Source organism: Montipora foliosa, chromosome 1 (genome assembly GCF_036669935.1).
Source record: "Montipora foliosa isolate CH-2021 chromosome 1, ASM3666993v2, whole genome shotgun sequence".
Lineage (NCBI taxonomy): Eukaryota > Metazoa > Cnidaria > Anthozoa > Scleractinia > Acroporidae > Montipora > Montipora foliosa.
In genome coordinates this window covers 35,028,496-35,048,495 of record NC_090869.1, presented here as the reverse complement: position 1 = coordinate 35,048,495, position 20,000 = coordinate 35,028,496, and the positions used below count along the sequence as shown (strand labels likewise).

The 20,000-nt window shown below is 37.9% G+C and overlaps 2 protein-coding genes across 2 annotated transcripts in view; both read right to left on the bottom strand.

The window, feature by feature from the left end:
• LOC137997347 (protein VAC14 homolog) overlaps positions 1-20,000 on the bottom strand; it is a 45,839-nt gene that overhangs the window by 7,362 nt on the left and 18,477 nt on the right. Inside the window, exons 8-13 of the mRNA XM_068843289.1 lie at positions 18,111-18,249; positions 17,356-17,605; positions 16,879-16,944; positions 3,093-3,322; positions 1,342-1,516; positions 359-477 (exon numbers count right to left, since the gene is read on the bottom strand). Of these exons, the coding sequence (XP_068699390.1) occupies positions 359-477; positions 1,342-1,516; positions 3,093-3,322; positions 16,879-16,944; positions 17,356-17,605; positions 18,111-18,249 (979 nt within the window). The remainder of the gene's footprint in view (positions 1-358; positions 478-1,341; positions 1,517-3,092; positions 3,323-16,878; positions 16,945-17,355; positions 17,606-18,110; positions 18,250-20,000) is intronic.
• LOC137991716 (uncharacterized) lies at positions 9,330-14,088 on the bottom strand. The gene is made up of 10 exons (XM_068836974.1): positions 13,349-14,088; positions 12,987-13,078; positions 12,841-12,891; positions 12,536-12,601; positions 12,150-12,380; positions 11,335-11,565; positions 11,019-11,129; positions 10,367-10,541; positions 9,715-10,058; positions 9,330-9,388 (listed from the first exon to the last, which is right to left on the bottom strand). The coding sequence occupies exons 1-10, from the start codon at positions 14,086-14,088 to the stop codon at positions 9,330-9,332; spliced, it is 2,100 nt and encodes a 699-aa protein (XP_068693075.1).

Genomic DNA, 20,000 nt, shown 5'->3' with positions numbered 1-20,000 from the left:
TGATTTGACATCGCAATCTAATTTGCATGCATGTTTACAAACTTAAGAGTTAATTAAAGAGATGTAAATCAGTTTGTGACGTCACAGGCATAGATCCACTTCCCTTCTGACTCGGTCGTGAAAAAAAGATGCTTGGTTTTTTCGCAAGTTTTGAAGCCTATAAAAAGGCAGGATTTGTTAGAAAAAGGAAAAAATGGCCGCAATGCGTTTCAAACAGGTGCAAAGATTCATTTTCGCAAAAAATATTTGGGGGTTAGGGGCACTTTAAGCTCTTGCTCAGGTAACCAATATGAACATGCAACAGCCCAATTATTTGTGTTTTACACTGAAAATAATAAACGTTGGTTATCAAGGATACAAAACCATGAGAAGGTCACATGCATGTTGGTAATTCTGTGTTAGCAAACACAAGGAAACAGTGGCTACAGGGTTGTGACACCATGACTGATACAAACAGGAAAATAGTGAACAGCTCTCCTAAAAAAATGGCAAATGAGTTAATTAAGGTTAATATCCGCACTCATGTCCAGGCTTGACCCTAATTAGATGCACACCCAATTTTGACATGCACAAAGTGTCCCTTTAAGTCTAAGCATTTGCTACCTATTTCAACATACATGTAAGGGTAAAATTAATGTAAAGGTTTTAAGGGTTTTTAGCTTTGGGTAAATGCAGCTCTTAATCATTTAATACTTGAAGAGCAGCATTTTGGGGACACTTTGTGATGTTAATTTCTGTAAGTGATGTTGCAAAGCACGCAGTACCAGTGCAAAAACAATAGCACCAACCCAACCCTCTCCTAAAAATAACATCAACTTAATAATATAAATAGACTATAGGCTGCTTAACAAGTGCACGAAGCAAGGGTATTTACCTGGCGACATTTAGGACAAATTATTTGGGAGTAATAAGTTGGGGAGAAGAGCAAGTGGACACTTCCTGATGCTTATTGAAACTCACGTGCATCTGATTAGGGTCAATCATGGACATATCAGGTTAATGGTAGCCCATAAAAAGGCAAGAAGTCCACTTTTTTTGAACAAAATGATTACAGTGTATTTCTTGAGGGTGGGTTGGTTGGTTGGTTATGGGAGAAAAAACAGCTGAGACCAGGTGCATGAAAAGCAAGTTGGCCAGTTTCCTATCCACCGAATGGAAACATTATTAATAAAACTAAATTTAAGAAAATCCTGCCGGTTTGGATACTTGAGAATTTTTGCCTTGCATCAAACAATTACTTTTGGCTTGGGAACACTTGTGTTAGTGTTTTTGGACAGGCTAACTGAAGCATTCACTCATTTGATAAAATAAAAATGAACAAAGGCGACAAGCTTTTCTTACAGGTGTGGCAAGTTCTCTGAGTTGGTTTCGGAGGTCAAACAGTTCACTGGATGTAAGGAGAATCATGTTCAAATATCGCACCATCAGTGCCGCGAACTGGAAGTCTTCTTCTTGAACAATTATCTCTGACAATGCTCTATAAATGTCTTCTGCATTTAACAAAAGACAGAGTTGCCTAGAAAAAAATCAAAATAATGTAATCATAATCCAAAAATCATAAAAAGTCACTATGGCACACTTACTGTGGCACAGTCGGTAAGTGTGTGGCCTTTGCGCTAGAGGTCCCAAGTTCGATCCCCGGATCTCCCAGCCTTGTTTTGACTTCTGTCCGTTGTGTAGCTTACATGTTACACAGTAATAAGTAGCTTTAACTCATTGACTCCTGAGAGTGAGACTTAATGGATTTTACTCAGCTGTCTAACGCCAGACGATTTTACTGGTCAATGGGGTTGTCCTAGGGTGAGGTTTGAATAGGTTAAATACCTGTAAAACGGAGCATTGATGCAGAGGGGGGAGTAAAATGAGCGCACCGTCAACCTCAGGTTTGTCCATTGAATTACTGTTAAGTTATGAGTTATTGATGTTAAATAAGGTTACTTTGCTTTACTTTTAATACTGTATTTGTCATTGCTTTTGATTTTGCATTTTGTTACCTGCTGCACATAACAAACTAACATTAAAATGACTTCAAGAAACCTAGCTGATAGACAGACAGACAGACAGACAAACAGGCGCCTCTTTTAAAAGACCAGTAAAAAAAAAAACAAAAATCCATATAGGCACTCTAATTTTTATATCAAGGCTTCCTTCCCCCTTTTTTTATTATTTGCTTATTATCTTTGGTCCCTGTTTTTCCTTCTTAAGTTTGCTCATTTTGAGAGTAGCAATAATTATAAAATAAATAAGATGAAAAAGAATGACTGATAATTTCAAGAGTCAAGTCAATGAAGGTCGAAATGGCACTATGGAAAAGTAAAGTGGTGGCTGATGTTTCAAGTGCATATTATATAATTTAGCCCTTCGTTGGGGCGAATTCGATCTCTACTAACTGACTTAAAAGGACTATGTCATGTCATTAGTAGTAATGCAATAACCACCGGAAACTGTTAAAAAAAATTAATTCATAAAAGAAATACAGCAATAGGAAAAAGAAGCATGGATGGGAACAAATGGACAAAAATGGAAACTGATTGCATTTGGGTAATCTTGAAAAAAGTTGGCCCAATGATTTACAAGTTTACAATGGCAAATCCCCTGGATAAAGGTTGTTTTTGCTCAGAATCATCTTGTTTGTGATGTAATGATAATTTTTATCATTAAAGGAATTCCACATCACTATTTTTGAGTTTAACCTTGTGATTAACTAAAGATTTCCCCTAAACACCCTTAAATAGTGTGAAGTTATAGCCCTTTATTAAACTGACTGACCTGGGCAACGTACATGTAACGCACAGGTTACATAAGAGTGGTTGGCCAACAATTTGTTTTCTTTAAATAGAGTTTCTTTTTCTTTTATACGAAGGTTGGACTGGTAAGCTGTGACATTACAGTGTCTGCACTGAATGACACACTACATGTATAATCATAATGTGTAAAGTAAGCAAATTACTTATTCAAAACCTGTGTAAATGTAACAAGTTTACCCGCTCCCCTCCACAAAATGAACACATTATTGCTTTCATTGATAATAATACTACTACTACTAATGATAATGATAATGATAATGAAAATGATAAGTCATTACAACTAACCTTAAAATAAAAGAGCCCCTTTCCTCAAGCAGCTTTCTATCTGTTCTGAACAGGAGCATTACATTGTGCATGAAGTTGTGAAAGTACTTGTTGAGCTGCCTGTGAGGGGCTGAGGACTGTTCTGAAGCTGGTGATCCCGTAGGAGACATGCTGTGTGGGGGACTGTTCCTTGGAGGACCTGCAGGTGAAGCCGAAATCTCTGCAAGAGCTTCTAAGTCCAGAAGAACAACCTAAAAGAACAGAGGCATACAACTTTCCTCAGGTTTGGAATATTGCAAACAATGTGAATAAAAATTGAAGGGTTATGTGCAATATTACCTTTCTTGTCAAATAAAATTCAAACAATAAAATAATGATCCTAGTAAGGTTTTTAACTTGCCTTTTTTTAACAGAAATTTGTTTTGACATTCAAGAAATGATGTCCATTATAAAGTTGTATGCAGATTGTTCGAAGCAAATAACAATGATTATACCATGCCCAGTATAGGTTTAACGTTTTTTTTTTTTTTGGTTATTACGTCGTAATAGCGTAAGGGCTACTCTCAAGAATAAAGTATGTTGGTTGCCACGCAATCTTGGATTTCACTGTGGTGGCAATCATAAGAATGATTTAATACCTTTCGTAATCATGGAGGATATGATGCTCGTAATAGCGTAATAAAGTAATTGGCCGTTAGCAATCACGGTAACTGAGTGTTGAAAATTTAAAATGCGAGAGTAACTTGTTCGTTGTAATAGCATTAAAAGGTTGTTCACACTCGCGATAACGAATGGTATGGAAAGTGATAGAGTTAGCTTAAGTGAACCTTGAAAACGTCGTAATAGCGTAATAATGTAACAAGCTTTTATTGCTTACGATAACCGATCAATGCAATGGCGTGATAATGTATAAATACGCCTAATCGAGCATAGCGCACTAAATTAAGGGAACGTGTATGGATACTCTATTGTAATATCGTAATAATGTAATATGCATTTTGTACTCTCGATAACCAAGTCATGACAATGAAAAGTGAAAATATTCTGTTGTAATAGCGTAATAAGGTAACAATCCTTTAGTACAACGACAACCAAGCATTGCAAATGAAAAGTGTAAGTATATATACTCCGTCGTAATAGCGTAATAATGTAATAAACCTTTAGAACTCACTACAACCAAGCATTGAAAATGAAAAGTGTAAGTATATATACTCAGTCGTAATAGCGTAATAATGTAATAAACCTTTAGAACTCACTACAACCAAGCATTGAAAATGAAAAGTGTAAGTATACTCAGTCTTAATAGCGTAATAATGTAATAAGCCTTTAGTACTCACAAAAACCAAGCATTGAAAATGAAAAGTGTAAGTATATATACTCAGTCGTAATAGCGTAATAATGTAATAAACCTTTAGAACTCACTACAACCAAGCATTGAAAATGAAAAGTGTAAGTATACTCAGTCGTAATAGCGTAATAATGTAATAAACCTTTAGAACTCACTACAACCAAGCATTGAAAATGAAAAGTGTAAGTATATATACTCAGTCGTAATAGCGTAATAATGTAATAAGCCTTTAATACCACAAAAACCAAGCATTGAAAATGAATAGTGTAAGTATACTCAGTCGTAATAGCGTAATAATGTAATAAACCTTTAGAACTCACTACAACCAAGCATTGAAAATGAAAAGTGTAAGTATACTCACTCGTAATAGCGTAATAATGTAATAAGCCTTTAATACTCACAAAAACCAAGCATTGAAAATGAATAGTATAAGTATACTCAGTCGTAATAGCGTAATAATGTAATAAACCTTTAGAACTCACTACAACCAAGCATTGAAAATGAAAAGTGTAAGTATACTCACTCGTAATAGCGTAATAATGTAATAAGCCTTTAGTACTCACTGCAACCCATCATGAGGGTAATAACGTAATAAGTGTTCAGTAATCACGGCACTCAGTCGTCATGACATAATAATCATTTTGTTATCATGATAACAGAGCCGTGAGATTGAAAAGTTTAAGGTTTTCTACTAACCTGCGCCCTCTATTAAGAAAAGTCTGCTAGATCGCTGGTTATTTGGCATTCTAGAGGCCAGTCCATTTTACTACCGCGCCTCATTTTAAATAAACATTGTGATAAACAAGCAATATAATTAAAATCTAAGTGGTTTGTCAGCGATATTTTTCAAAAGCATGTGATATTCCGCTTTCATTCCTTCATTTGTACCGAAAACCAGAGGTGTGAATCACACCATTGCAACATCCAGCCCTTTCGACATTCACTGTTAACCTTTCTTCTTCTTCTTGTCCTTTTTTAATTCCTTGAAGACTGCTGTTGTTTTGCTCTGGTCACTTAGGTTGTGTTCTATTGGGATCAACCGTTTTTTGTTGGTTGGGTTGGTTGAGTTTTTTCGGGGTCTATTGGGAAAACACCGTTTTCGTTGGTCAGGTTGATCAACTTTTCCAACCGACTTGATACTCTATCAAACGACCTATCAAACTTGTTTGAAACGGTTGAAAAAGCTTTGGCAGCAACCGCTGTCGTTTACGCGGGCCATTTAAAGTCGGCCGCGGGCTCCTGCCATGTTGGTTTCTGGTAATAACTATTCCAAGGAGTTACCGCGTTTCAACCGAAAATGGTTGGAAAAGTACCTCAACCGCCATGCTTCTTTGACAAAGAACTGTCTCTCACTTTGTTGCCTTCTCCTTAATTGCATCTGTAGAAACATTTCAAACAGTGCCATTCCAGATATTATGCCGTTATTTTAGCACAGCAAAGGTCCATTTAGTCATCATGGACTGAGACAGCATCCATGAGATGCTTAATCACAAGGTGGCTTCATGGGGCCTCCCTAACATAGAAAGAGATTGGCTTGCGACCAAAACATTATTATTATTATTATTATTATTATTATTATTATTATTATTATTATTATTATTATTATTATTATTATTATTATTATTATTATTATTACCTTCTCACTACCGTCGTCGTCGAAGTTGCTTAAGCTGTGCCATGACAATACCACGTTGAACAATTCTCGTATGACAAGTCATGATTTCAATTTTAATTTCGATTTGATGGAAAACCCGCGAAGAAATCGACATCCGCGGGTACCCATAAAAAGGCTCAATGCTCTCCATGCTTGATTTTTCAGACATTGTTTGAAACAAGTCACACGCACTGAGAACCCAGATCACAAAAACGAATCTGAATGATGTGGTGCATACACTACGATAGCTTAGCTTGTGTCTAAAAGGAAAGCAAAAGATCGTTACAGCGATATCAGTGTATTGGACGACAAAATAAGGGGGGTGAAGCGGAACAACTGTTCTAAGGGACAACTGTAGAGATGTGGTATAGAGACAACGTTCCCTATATCCCACGGATGTTGCCACTTTTCACATAAAGACGTCTTTTTTTTCTAAAATAGGATTTTACCTTCTTCGCAGGTTTGTTTCTTATGGACACTTCTGAACTACATTTTTTGTCTCCATTTCGTAACAGTGAAGCATCGGCAATTAGACCGTATCAATAAGCTTACTGTTGCGATGTAAAACGATAAACGGATAGTCGCGCGGGAAAGTTCAGTCACTTATTGGGAATTTAGACACTTTCTGTCCTTAAGTGTGGGGTTCATTTCGGTTATCGGGCATATGAGATTTGTTGAAAGGGCGGCATAGCCATAGGGACGTTTTGGATTTAATAGAGCGCAGTATATTACTAGGAAAGTCATGTAAATTAGATTTACCCAGCCAAATTGTTTATTGGATTATACACCTTTTATTGAAACGTTCCCCATAAATTAAACAAGCGGCGAATGTGTTTCCTAGTGGGGTTCCCGGTTCCGTCGTGCGCTTCTCAAGAAACAAAGGTACGGTCCTTGGCTTTCCGTCATTGTCATCAGAGACCTAGAAGAAGGCAGTGACTTACAAGGAAAGTTGAGGAAATAAGCGATGATACCACAACTTCATAGATTGTAATCAAAGACAAAGAAAGCAAACTAGTTGATTACCGTGTTGTGGAGTGGTCGTCCAAAAATAGAAGACAACTAAATAATATTTTCCATCCATCATTGTGCATAAAATTCGCGTTGTGGAGTGGTCGTCAAAATATAGAAGACAACTAAATAATAATTTCCATCCATCATTGTGCAAAAAATTCGAAGCTTCTTGTCGTCACTATCTCTGAAAAGTCATCAAGGAATGAGCACGTTTGCTACGTAGTTAAATGGCCTCAGAAAAGTCCAACCGAGCGCCTTGTGAGCGAGAAATGGGTCGACAAAGATTTTTGGTCTCCCTCCACCGGTGAAGAAGGCGATTTCCCGTATATCAATTGCGGAAAGTTTGAACATGCTAAAGTGGTTCACCTCGAGCAGTGCCTTTACGAGATTATAGTATTGAAGAAACGATGTGTTTATGACATACATTTGAACTGCGGGAATGAAACAAGAATAAGTTTCGAGATCATCGCAGTTATCAGTGGCGGATCCACCCTTACTTTTTAATGTTAAAAGTAAAGCCCTTTTAAGGACGTTCGCGCGAAATTCTTTCAACATTGATTTTCTTCTGAAACTTTTACCACTGTAAGATGATGAGTTAGTTATGTCAGAAATGTAAAAAAAATGGGGGGTCACCGACTTCGTTTTGGAGAGAACATGTCCGGAAAAACACCCAAAATGTGACAAAATCGGGCTTCGTTATCGAATAAGGCCAGTGTCTGTAAACCCAAATATATTGCAATTAAATCTTTGAAGTGAAATGTTCTCTGCCAAATATTGTTTAAGTGGACTAGTTAAGTGAATTTAGTCAACTGGTGAGGTTCCCTTAAAGATCAAGTTCGCATTTAGCGACCACAGTTTCACGCGCCTTGCAGCAGCAAGATGGCAGGATTTGATGTCCCGTGAGCAGAACTCTTGAAATTTTTTGAACTTCCCACATTGATTTTTTGTTCATTTTTGGACAACGTGGAGATAATTGTAAATAAAATCCGTTTCTGGAAAGAAAAATAGGGGTCACCGAATGTCCAAGACCGTTAAATCCAGGCAAAGCTATAGCAATGGCCTTTTGCCCTATCAGTTCTCATTTTATTACTTAGCGCGCGCGCTCGTGTATGACGTGGCGTGTTCATTTGCGTTAAGGATGCGCAGAAACAATTGGCGCGAACGTCCTTAAATGTCTTTTCCCAGACAAGAACACCGAAACCCGCAGAAGAGCAGAACATTTTCTTCGCCGCTTCCTCCTTTGTAGACTTTCGATGTGTTTATTTGAGAGAGCGGGCTGGTCCGAGGCTATTTTCCTCCAAACAGGTACTCCTCGGATATATTGACACAGGTTTCCCGCCCGGATTTGTAAATCCGAACTTATTCAGACCAAAACATACTATTTTCCATACTGGTTCTGATTGTAAAAAAAACTGTCCATATGAACATGAATAACTGTAAAACATACTGTCAAATAAAGACCGAATATTGTAGCATCAATACAGAAAGCATTTTTAATTGACACGTGGAATATGGTAGGGGTGTGCCCCACGAAGAATTCGCGACTCTTACGAGATCTTGAAGAGGGTGCAAAGGAGTGCCCACAATACTATTCGATAACTTCTTATTCCTTTCCTGAAGAATCTGCTAAATGGGTGTAGTGTATTGAATATATGAAAATTTAAGCGCTCTTACCTGTAGGCCATCAATTTGGAATAATTATTTAATTGTAAGGTTACTCCCGAAGAGTTGCATGATTAGAGTATTAAATTAGTAATGAGGGATATGTTTGCGTTTTATCAGATTCCCAGTTTGTGGGATAGCCCTGGATGGCTTCAGGTATGATACCTGCTCGCTCTTGGCGATGGGGCGGGGGTCGGGTTGTCCTACTCTTGATAAACATCTTAGTCTCACTTAAATTAAGCATCATCAACTTTTCTGGGACATTATCTGAATGACCCTCAAGTGCCACAGGTATGATACAACTAATGTAGTCTGCATATTTAATCATTAAAGCACTGGACTTACATCATTGACCGTAATCGTAAAAAGCACTGGCTCCTGAACCAATACCCCGGGAGGAATGGTGCAGACACAAACCCTTTGCTCAGGCGTCGATCCACACCCGTTTTTATCGATTTGCACAAGTCTCTTCACCGGTTAAAGATGAAACCAATATGATTTGATCTGTATTGATTTGATTTGATATCCTTTGTCCACGACCCCACAAGATATTCAGCTTTAAACATCGTGTTAAAAATAAAGTTCAATTATCATCATCATTATCATCATCATCATCATCATGTGATTGGGCGACCTTGTACACTATAAAGAGGTCAATCTTACGAATCACTAGCAGTTATAAACTTCCTCAATTTAGATTTCTGATACTCTTGTGTTGCTTTTCTGTTATAAAATAACTGGGACTGCAACTAAAGAGTTAGTGAATGGCTTTGTAATGATGTATTGTTGCATTTAACTATGTTGTGAATTATACGAATTTGTTGTTGTTGATTCCTTTGGAAGCACTGGAATTTTATTTGATTGATGACAGCGCTGAGTGTATGCATTTCGCCGTTTCACAAGCCTGTGGAGGTAAAAAAACTGATGAAGCCGTGGCATTGCACAAATCAGCCGTTTGAACCTGCTACCCCAGACAAAAGTCTGTTCAGCAGCCATAGTGTTGTATCCATCGGGTACTTTGTCAATTGGGTTATACAAGGTTTTGCATTTCTCATCTTTATGATTACGAATATGCAATTTATCAATGACTTTTACAACACACTGCCACACTTTCTTCAAGGGATCTTCAAATGGGAGGTCTACACGTGCAACCTTTAAGCCGTCAACGTGACACATGTTGTCATATGCGACTATAGTGCTTGACATCACCGTCATAAGCTCTTCCGGGGCCATTCCATCATCCAATAATGGCTTAAACTTTCGATACAGCCAAAGGACCAATATTAAAAAGGCCTGTGAGGGTGACTCGGATCTAAAAAGAAAAGGAAAGTTCAGCACATATGGTTTACTATGCAGAACCGTTCAATATTTCCACATATACTATCGATCAAGGTTAAACAAAAAGGCATGTACCCAAGTCAGACGTCACCAATCACATCGGTGCCCACCCATCAAAAGGAAATCCCTTTGCACGATCCGTGTAGTGTGTTTAGCGCGAGACACGACATCTCGCGTGAGACGACGCAAGGGAATCATCAGGCCTTTACACCACCAGCAACTAAACAAATAGCAGTAATCCAGCGATGCAAGCAGTAAACGTAATTTTTTAAGAACGCAAACCTGTAAATAGGTTGCCAGTATTCTATGTGACCCCCAGCACTAACAACAAAAAAGACTCCTCTGGACCAACTATGAAGTGTTTTATATCCTCCAGTGTCCTTATTGCATGAAGATGGCTCCATTTCAAAACAGCTGTCAAGGAATTTGCTGTTTGCTTGAATGAACTCGCGTGTGCCTGAAAAACCATGAACACAGGTGCTTTACAAACTTGAACAAAGGTTGAGCTGGGTATATTTGTCTAAAACAATGGCGTAATCAGCAAAACGGTAATTGTATCTCTTATTTTTAGCAACTTATGTTTACTGAAATAATCGAGAAACTGCAATGACTCTGATGTTAGCTTTTGGTTACCGTGTACCTTCCGAGGTGTTTCCAGTTAAACAGAAGTGGCGCTCTCCAATTACGGCGCGGACATCCCAACCCGTATACAGGTATATCAAATGAAAGCTTTTAGAAGTGGCTATTTCACTACTACATTATTTAGTTGTTTTTCTTGACGTTGAAACGCGAAGCCACAAATTACTTTTAGAGAGTTCCAACTCATTGGGAATATCGTTTTTTAAGAGTTTGAAGGGACAAACGAACGAACAGGGATAATAAAAAACGCTAGTATTGGCTTGCAACACAAAAATATGTACAATCGATGTTTCACCTTGACAAGTGGCTGCATCAACCTGCTTTGTGCATGTATTACCCTGAGTATAGGCTTCCAATTGTTCCTCGATTTTTTCGTGGGCTGTCTTAGTACCTCCTTTGTCAGCTCCTGTAAGATTTTAAGATAACTGAGTATATAAAAAGTCGAGACCACATGCCAATTAATCCCAGATCCCAGACTTTCACAATTAAACTACAATAGTTTGATCATAAATTGACCGTGCCTCGTTTATGAGTGATAGTGATAAGGATTTTTCCAAATTGGAATGGTTGGAAATGTGTAAGGTGTACAAAGTAAAACTTAGCACTTATACCTGAAATACCACAGAACTTCAAAAAGTTGTGAAGTTCATGAGGAATAGACACCCTCCTTGCCAGTTCACAATGGTCTTTGCAAAATGCTTGTCCCCTGACAGGAGAGAGTGGACAAATGCATGGGTAGTTTATGGCATTTTGAAATCCATCCACGTTCACAGGTACTTTCCACATGCAATGGGGATACTTTAATTTCCAGTTTCCATCGGCTACGTAAAGTATGCCACAACCTACAAAATAGTCAAACTTAGGCAATTCACCTTTACGTTTTTTTAACTAACCTATTCCAAGAGATGAGACTACAATTAAGCAGAAATATGCAAGTATTAAAATGCGAAACAATAATTCAACACAGTGGGATGCTTTTCATCATTACTGAGAAGCTTTTATTTGTTGGTTTCACGAGTTTCTATGAAAATCTCTGTGACAAAGTTAATGCACTCCAAGAGATTTTCCTTTTACAATATCCATATTTTTCCGTGAAACAATGTCGTAGCTTTCTCCAGTGGTCGAAATGTTACTGAAAAGTTCAAAGCTGACACACACATGCTTCAATTCTTAATGCACGGTTCATTTGACATAACTATAATATAAAGCTGATTTTCACTTCCTCGACACATGCAAAGGCACAAGCAACAAACAGGGATGCATTAACTTGTTCTTCATAAGTGTTGTTTATCCTACCAAAACGCAGTAAATATTCAGTTAGCTTGGGTAGCTTCTATCTATGCTTACGTCGCTAAAGAAAACCAGCCTTAACTTACCGTGCAATTATTCGTTTACGTGTGAAAAGGAATGATTACAGTGCGATTACCTTTTCGCTTGCAGCCTTCAGAGCATGCGTGAGAGTACAAACTGGTACTTCGTAGGCTTTCAAGATACTCCATAGCATCCTCCTCGTTTCCAGACATTGTATTATCTGGATTCTTTTTTTCTGTGAATATCCATGTTTCCCGCAACACCTTATCATCCAGCTCCTCCACCAACTCCTGCTTCCAGAAACATTTTGCAACTGTTTTACCAGAGATCTCACCAGGAAGATTTGCTTAAAACATAAGAAACATGCTTGTTACTCATTTCAAAGGTACTTAATAGTTAGCGAATTTAATTCATATCTGACTGCTCGTGGCGGCGATATAAATACTGCTTCTTCAAAAGGGATCCAAAGATAACTTGGTGACGCAAGATATTCATACCAACCCTTATTGGACTTGTCTTGGTTAGGAGAACCCGTCGACAGGTCAGCAAATTCAGATGGCTCTTGCTCTGAATACAAGTTACAACAGAAAAAAATAAAAATTAAATAGCACTAGCTGTTTTGAGCGTAGAAATATAAATTATTTATAAATGCTTAAAGAAACTCTTTAACATTCGTTAAAAGATGAAAAGACGTACTGACAAGACAGAACTGGAGAAATTGTGGACAAAATTACATGAGTTATTGTTAGCGGTGTCGCTAGCAATGTGCAACATCAGTCAGCTTTCACCAACAGGATGGTACATACCTGCAGTTGAACCGCTTGAGTTGCCTTTCTCTTCTAGTAGAATGTCATCACCTTAAATCAAGAATCGAACAAAAAAGCGATTTTGAAGCGCACGGAAAGGCTTTGCAGGAAACAAACGTTTTGGATAAATTCCGATTATGAATTACCTCCAACCATCGCCCTGTACTTTTCGATGTTGTTTACGAATGCCTCGTTATATGCCTCCGAAAAGCCGCTAAATGAAACCCAGCAATGATTTCTGGAAAGTAAAGGAAAATTAAAAAAATTCCTAATAATGGTGACAGTCCCATTTGTAAACAAGTGCCGTAAATTTCAGAAAGGAACGACCCTCGTTACTTGCGAAAATTAGCTACTTTCGAGATTTCATTTCAGTCCCAATTTTTCGAGGTCACTCTTGGGAAGTCGTTTCTTTAGGAAATGTACGGTATACAAGTCATTCTCAAAGCGGCATCAAGCGACACTAGACATACAAAACGTGTGTTTGATTGTCAATATGACAGTAACTCACCCAAGACTTGGAATCCACTTGTACAGATTCTTCTCTACGTATGTTACATCGCTGGCTTCCACCAATGGAGATTCGTGCTTCTTGGGGTACAGATGTTTACCCTTTTCGTCGGAAAAAAATGCTATTCCATAGCTTGTTTTGCACCGATTACAACAAAGCATCACTTTCGTTGCCGGCAGAGGACCTGTTATCCCGTAAACTATTGCTTTAGAAGGCATATTATTCATTGCCAGGGCGTTATCACAATGCAGGCATGACTCCACTGGTGGCACAATGAATCTGTTGTAGTGATAGCTGCCTTCACCCGTGAGTTCCCATAAAGAATCGTCGAGCTCAAATTTGAATGATGCGCAAAACACTGAGCAGTATCGTTCCATTATACGGGCATAAATCTGAACTTCAGCCTCTGACAACTTGACACCGTTTTTTTCAAGGATTTGTTTTGCAATGGAAAAGCGAAGAGGTATTGTACTTCCTCTGGGGGTGACACTAACGGTAATGGGGATATGATCTAAGGCCATTTTCAAAAGCACAACTCCTCGAAACGTTAATTTTGAAGAGAGCAAAAGCAAAGCCTGATCCTCTGTGATAACCAAGTTATCTACAAGAATAGATTGTATGTCGATAGCATGTAAAAAAGAAAAGGCAGCATGTAACTCGTCCTGGGCTTTGTTTCTTTGATCAATACGTTGTTGAACTGCATCTGGCGTAAAGGCTGCCGCGAGTCGTCGCTTCTTCATTTCCTCAGCGCTTTAGGCTTTTAAGAAAAAGACAAATGGTTGATGCGCAGTAGCGTAGCGTTACATACAAATCGTTTGTTGAACCAGGTCAGACTATTCTACGGGGTTGGTCACGTTAGATACACTCAGTCGTTTAAAGTGTATTTCATCTCCAAACATTTCGATCTCGGGAAGTAGGGTTGCGCCGTTGCATGCATGATTGATAGTTCAACGTTTCTATCTGTATCTCTTCTTTTCATTACGTTATTACGCTTTACGATGGGCATTTTTCACGCCAGATATTTTCCGCAGTTATTACGCTATTACGCCAAGTATTGTAGTAAAAATGTTCCGTTCCATCTGTTTCGATTCGCAATCTTTATGTTCTTTCTTTGTGTGTGTCATTACGATATTACGCTATTACGATGGACATTTTAACGTGCTATTATTGGAGCTTGGTCAAGCTGGAAAGTTTTTGCCCGTTATTACGCTATTACGTCAACATTGTGTAATACTAGGAGTATTCCATTCCATGTTTGTTCAACGTCGCAATCTTTGGTTATGTTGTTCATTACGTAATTACGCTAATAGAACGGACACTTCACAGAGGTAATGTAGGGGCTTGGTTAGCTGGAATTTTTAGGCGCAGTTATTCAGTTATTACGCTATTACGCCAACAATTTAGCAGGGATGTTTCATTCCATGGTTTTTCAACGCCGCTTTCTTAATTTCAGTTTCTCATTACGTTATTACGCTATTACGATGAACCACTTTCAGAGTATATGTATGGTCTTGGCACTTTTCATGATAGTTGTTACGCTATTACGACGTAAATATTTTGTGTAAGGATTTTCCATTCCGTGTTTGTTCAACGTTGCAATCTTAGTTTTTCATTACGTTATTACGCTATTATGATGAACATCTTACAGGGATGTTTCAACGCCGCTTTCTTATTACGTTATTACGCTATTACGATGAACCACTTTCACAGTATATGTACGGTCTTGGTCAAGCTCGACACTTTCATGATAGTTGTTACGCTATTACGCTCGTTACGCTATTACGCCGTAAATATTTTGTGTAAGGATTTTCCATTCCGTGTTTCTTCAACGTTGCAATCTTACTTTTTCATTACGTTATTACGCTGTTATGATGAACATCTTACAGAGTAAATGTACGGGCTTTGTCAAGCTCGATATTTTTCAAATTACACAACTACGCCAATATGTGATTGTTCAACAGCACATTACTACGCTATTACGATGGACATTTTAAGCCGGAAAAGCAAAAGGACAGACATGTACCGCTGTTCGTACATTTAATACATTTCATGGATCGAAGAGACGTTTAAAAACTCACGACATTGAAGACTCCGTAAAGCAAAGGAAGGAAAATCCCATTGCTGCCCTTTCCGTTGTCTCCCACCCCTCTCTAAACAAGTGGCTGATAAAAAAAAATGCAAGTGAAAAGAAACAAAAAAGGGTATTACGCAGTTGCGAAGTGAAGAAAAGAAACAAAACTCTATTACGCTGTTACGAAGTAATAAGCAAAAAACGAAAAAACAGCAAACCTAAAACAGGCAACATATGACAATGATACAACAGGACGGTTTTCATATTTGTTTTTGTACTTAGTAAACTTCAAGGTGATGAACATGAATCCAGTCTTGACGAAAAAGGCAAGAACTTTCAAAGCACCCTACAGTATTATAGGTGGTGACTAGCCAACAATGCATTGTATGAAGGTGAATATTATTATATTATTATTGCCTATAAAATATGGCTCTGTCTGACAAGGACTAGGAACTACATGTACCAAATTCACTAATTTGACTGGCTAAAATCAATATTGACCGCAGTCTAGATTTACCAAATGAATATAGACCGGCATCTAGCCCGGTAATGTTTTGCGGTAAAGAAAGTTGCAAACCAAAATGCTAAAATACTAAGCATTTTCTTTCACCAATATTTTATATTTATGGAAGTGCTAAATGATGAGAAAAAAAAGGAGGATGAGCAAACTTTGGCAGAATTAAATTCAGCTCATCGCCACTCATTGTCATTTGCAAGCAAAATGTCAGTGAGTACAAACCATGCAGTTACATTTATTTAAATGCATTAAATTGTTCTTGTTTGCCATATAATAAACATCTTATTAGATATGTAAACCATAGTCAGTCTGTATGGAATATTATTATATGGTTCTGTCTCACAAGGACTGGGAACTACCAAGTTCACGAATTTGATTGGCTGAAATCGATATTGACCGCGGTCTAGATTTTCCCATCTAGACCAGCATCTAGACCGGTAATGTTTTGCGGTGAAAAGATGCAAACTAAAATGCAAAAATATTGAGTATTTTCTTCTACCAATATTTATTTATGGCAGTGCCAAACAGCATGATGACAAACGAGAGGATGACGAGCAAACTTTGACAGAATTAAGTTCAGCTCATCGCCACTCATCACCGTTCGCAAGCAAAATGTCAGTTAGTACAAACCAGTTACATTAAACAAATTAAATTGTTCTTGTTTGCCATATAATAAACATCTTATTAACCGAGCATAGTCAGTCTGTATGGGAGAATCTTGACCTCGGTCTTGTCTGTACTCACAACCTCGGTCAAGATTCTCCAATACAGACCTCCTTCTCGGTTAATAAGAGATAACTCTTGACCTCAGTCATGTGTACAGACCTCACTGCATTTGCCAGATCTGTACTCACGATTTCGGTCAAGATTCTCCCATACAGACGTCCTGCTCGGTTAATAAGAGCTAATAAAACAACAGAAAACAATTTGAAAATGACTTGCCTCGTCAGAGGGATCTGACAAAGCCTCCAGAAGTTTTGGGAAAAGATCTTCAATTTTACCAAATATCTGTAACAAATAAATTATCAGTCAAGCAAAACATAATTTAATTTTGTGCCTCAAAAGAGTTTTAAAGTTATTTTTACTGTCAAAGGCTTCAAACTTTTAGGATTTGCACCTGCAGCCCTTAGCCCTTCACTACCACTATTTATTATTTTGATGGCAATTTTTTATACAATGTCATGTACATTACATTAATGATATTACTCAATTCAAGATGAGATTCATGGCCGACACACTTTACATTTCTATTAAAGTGAAACATAAAAAAGGTCACCCAGTATCTCCTTCACCCTACAATGCACTTCATGACTGCTTCCAGAGCCAGAATGAACAGGACTGGGGAATGCTCCAAGACAACAAAAATTACTTTTTGACAATCAAATTCAGCTTCATTCATGAGCAAAGAACTGAACATACCTTGTTTGGTGTTTTCATGTGAAGTAGTAACACCCATCTTAGTACGGCTATTCTGGTCTGTATGGACTTGTGTATTAACTGATTGGTAAGTACATTGACTACTGGGCCAAGATCAAACAGAGTTTGTGTTTCAGAAACAGCATTATCGCAATCCATAGACACGGCATCAGTATCAACATCTTTATCATCATCTTCTGTGATCAGTCTCATCAAACTCTGATTGACAGTTTTAGCAGCTTCTTTGATATTTATATACAGTCAAGGATGTGATCTTGTGATTATTTCTTTGGGGTGTCTGATTTCATTCAGGTAAATGATAACAGTTTCAGATACAGTGTACCAAGGCTTAAGGTTTTATTTGCTTATAATTCACTTTGCTTGTGAAAACTGGGTTTCAGGAAATAATATATTACTGTTCATGAAGTCCATTTAATGATTATTGTTCAAACTTGAACCCAGTGACAACAGGTCAATATAGATAGATAACTACTGCATGGCAATGTCCACCATCTTGCATTAACTTTTGGAACTTACATGTTGCTACACAATTCATTCAACTGTATTATGCAAATTACTGCAATGCATATACTTACTAACAGGACAAGGTAATATGCCATCAAGTTTCATAATTATTAAGAAGACTATCAAATGAACGCTATAATCTGCTGCCAGCTGATCAGATGCTGGATGCAAAGAACTGAATGGACCCGAAACATAACAATAACATACTTGTAAACATTAATAAAAGGATATTTTGTTTGTCTTGTTCATAGGCCATACAGGGCAATATTGACTTTAGTATTCCAGCAATAAATGGCAACATTGTGCGTCCAGAGAGAGTTATAAACTCTCTCAGCCAAGTGATTGCAGTGAACTGGATAACATCATCTGAAACTTTAACAACACTGAAATGTGCCAACAGCATTTCATTAAAGTCCAGAGTAGAAGTTACATGTAGGCAAAGGTAACTTCATCACTATGAAAGCAGAAAATAAAGCTTTAAAATTTAATGTGGCTAAACTTAATTTTAGGTGAAGTTAAAATTAAGACACTGCTGTTCAGTGGCCACTCCCCGGACTTGATACAGGGCAACCTTGGAATCTTTTGAAGAGCTCCTCGTGGTGGCATTTACTTTTGCTTGGTAATGCATTAACTGTCCAGTTTGCATGGCCATTTTTCTTGCAAATTTTGCTTTCCTCAGCCTCCCTTCCTTCTTGGTACAGTGTATCTGGTTGGAATGCATTCCACTGATTGCTTCAGTGGGATGGTGCCCTTTTGGAGATGGCTTCTCAATATAGAGTTGACATGGATGCCTACCACTTCCTCCTCGACAGATACCTTCCTGGCTTCCCCATCCAAAGCACCAGCTCCCATGCTCATCTATTGTTGATGAGTTTAAAATTTAAAATGGGAGAAAAGTATAATACGTATGCATAGCATTGATGAGGCTCTACATGATTGTATAGATGAGGCCATTACCAGGTAGAATTAACAGCAATGCAGTTTAATTGAATCAATAATATGATATTAGACAGTGATTAAATTATTATTATTATGTTATTATATTATATGTTATTATTATTATTTGAAGTGGGGGTTATAGATGAAAGGGAGAAGAGATTCTCACACTTATCAAGACAATCTAAGAAACTGTCTCTATAAGTAACAGTCAGACACTTGAAAAATTCAGCCTATTTGTCACAAATTAAAATATTAGCCAAATTCTTGCCTCCTGCCAGATGGGGTTCATAATCATTCCTACCAGTAATCATTATCATATACAGGCCTTCTGATATTACGCGATGGTGCGATTTCGCACAATCGACCTCAAATCGCATCCGATCGCACAATTCACGAAAAATCGCATAATTCACAAAAGGACGCACAAAATTCATAAAATGAAACATAAATCAAGACGTTTTTTCGAAATTCCTGCATAAATACGCCATTTTTAAGATGATTAATCTTGGAAAAAGGCTAAAAAAACCTTTGTCACCTTCGATTTCGCAAACATTCGAAGTTCAAGGTTTTATTTTTCATGTCGGGGACCTGGTACGAGTCTCCTTCTATTGGTGCAACACAAACACGCCCTTATATACACACCACTGAAATGACACAGTTGCCATCTCTTATAGATGAGATTTGTGAAAAATAAGCGAAGTTGTAAGTTTTTCGGCAAAATGTACTTTCTTTCGTTGAAAACTGATAAAAACTTACTCATGGATAAGTTTGTTGTGAAAACGCTCGCTTTTTCTTCGACGAAGAAGGAAGTTCCCACATTCCGCCCGATCTGACAGCTCACAATCGAGCAAGAAAGTACCTCACAGGTACGCTCCACGTGGACGATGGACTGATGTTTTTCTCGTCCTGCAATATTAGGGCCTTTTATCCGAGAGAAAATAAGCCGCGGCTTACTCTGGCCACGGTGTACAAAATGCGCAAAAGGAACTATTTATACGAATATATATTCCCAGGTCAATATAAGCCGCGGCTTGAAAAAGACGTGAACGTAGATCAGATTTTGTACCATTTATACGGGGTGAACATTCGAGTCTTCTGTAAGCCGCGGCCAGAGGAAGCCGCGGCTTATTTTCTCTCGTATAAATGGGGGTATGGCCCTATTGTGATTGACCATCTTCGGAAGT

What these genes read in the sequence shown, in the direction of transcription:
- LOC137991716 (XM_068836974.1), bottom strand. Translation starts at nt 14,088, where the DNA reads ATGAAGAAGCGACGACTCGCGGCAGCCTTTACGCCAGATGCAGTTCAA. An exon ending in AAGTGGATTCCAAGTCTTGG is followed by an intron (nt 13,079 to 13,348) that starts GTGAGTTACTGT and finishes TTTACTTTCCAG; the next exon opens with AAATCATTGCTGGGTTTCAT. An exon ending in GAAGTTCTGTGGTATTTCAG is followed by an intron (nt 11,130 to 11,334) that starts GTATAAGTGCTA and finishes AAAATCTTACAG; the next exon opens with GAGCTGACAAAGGAGGTACT.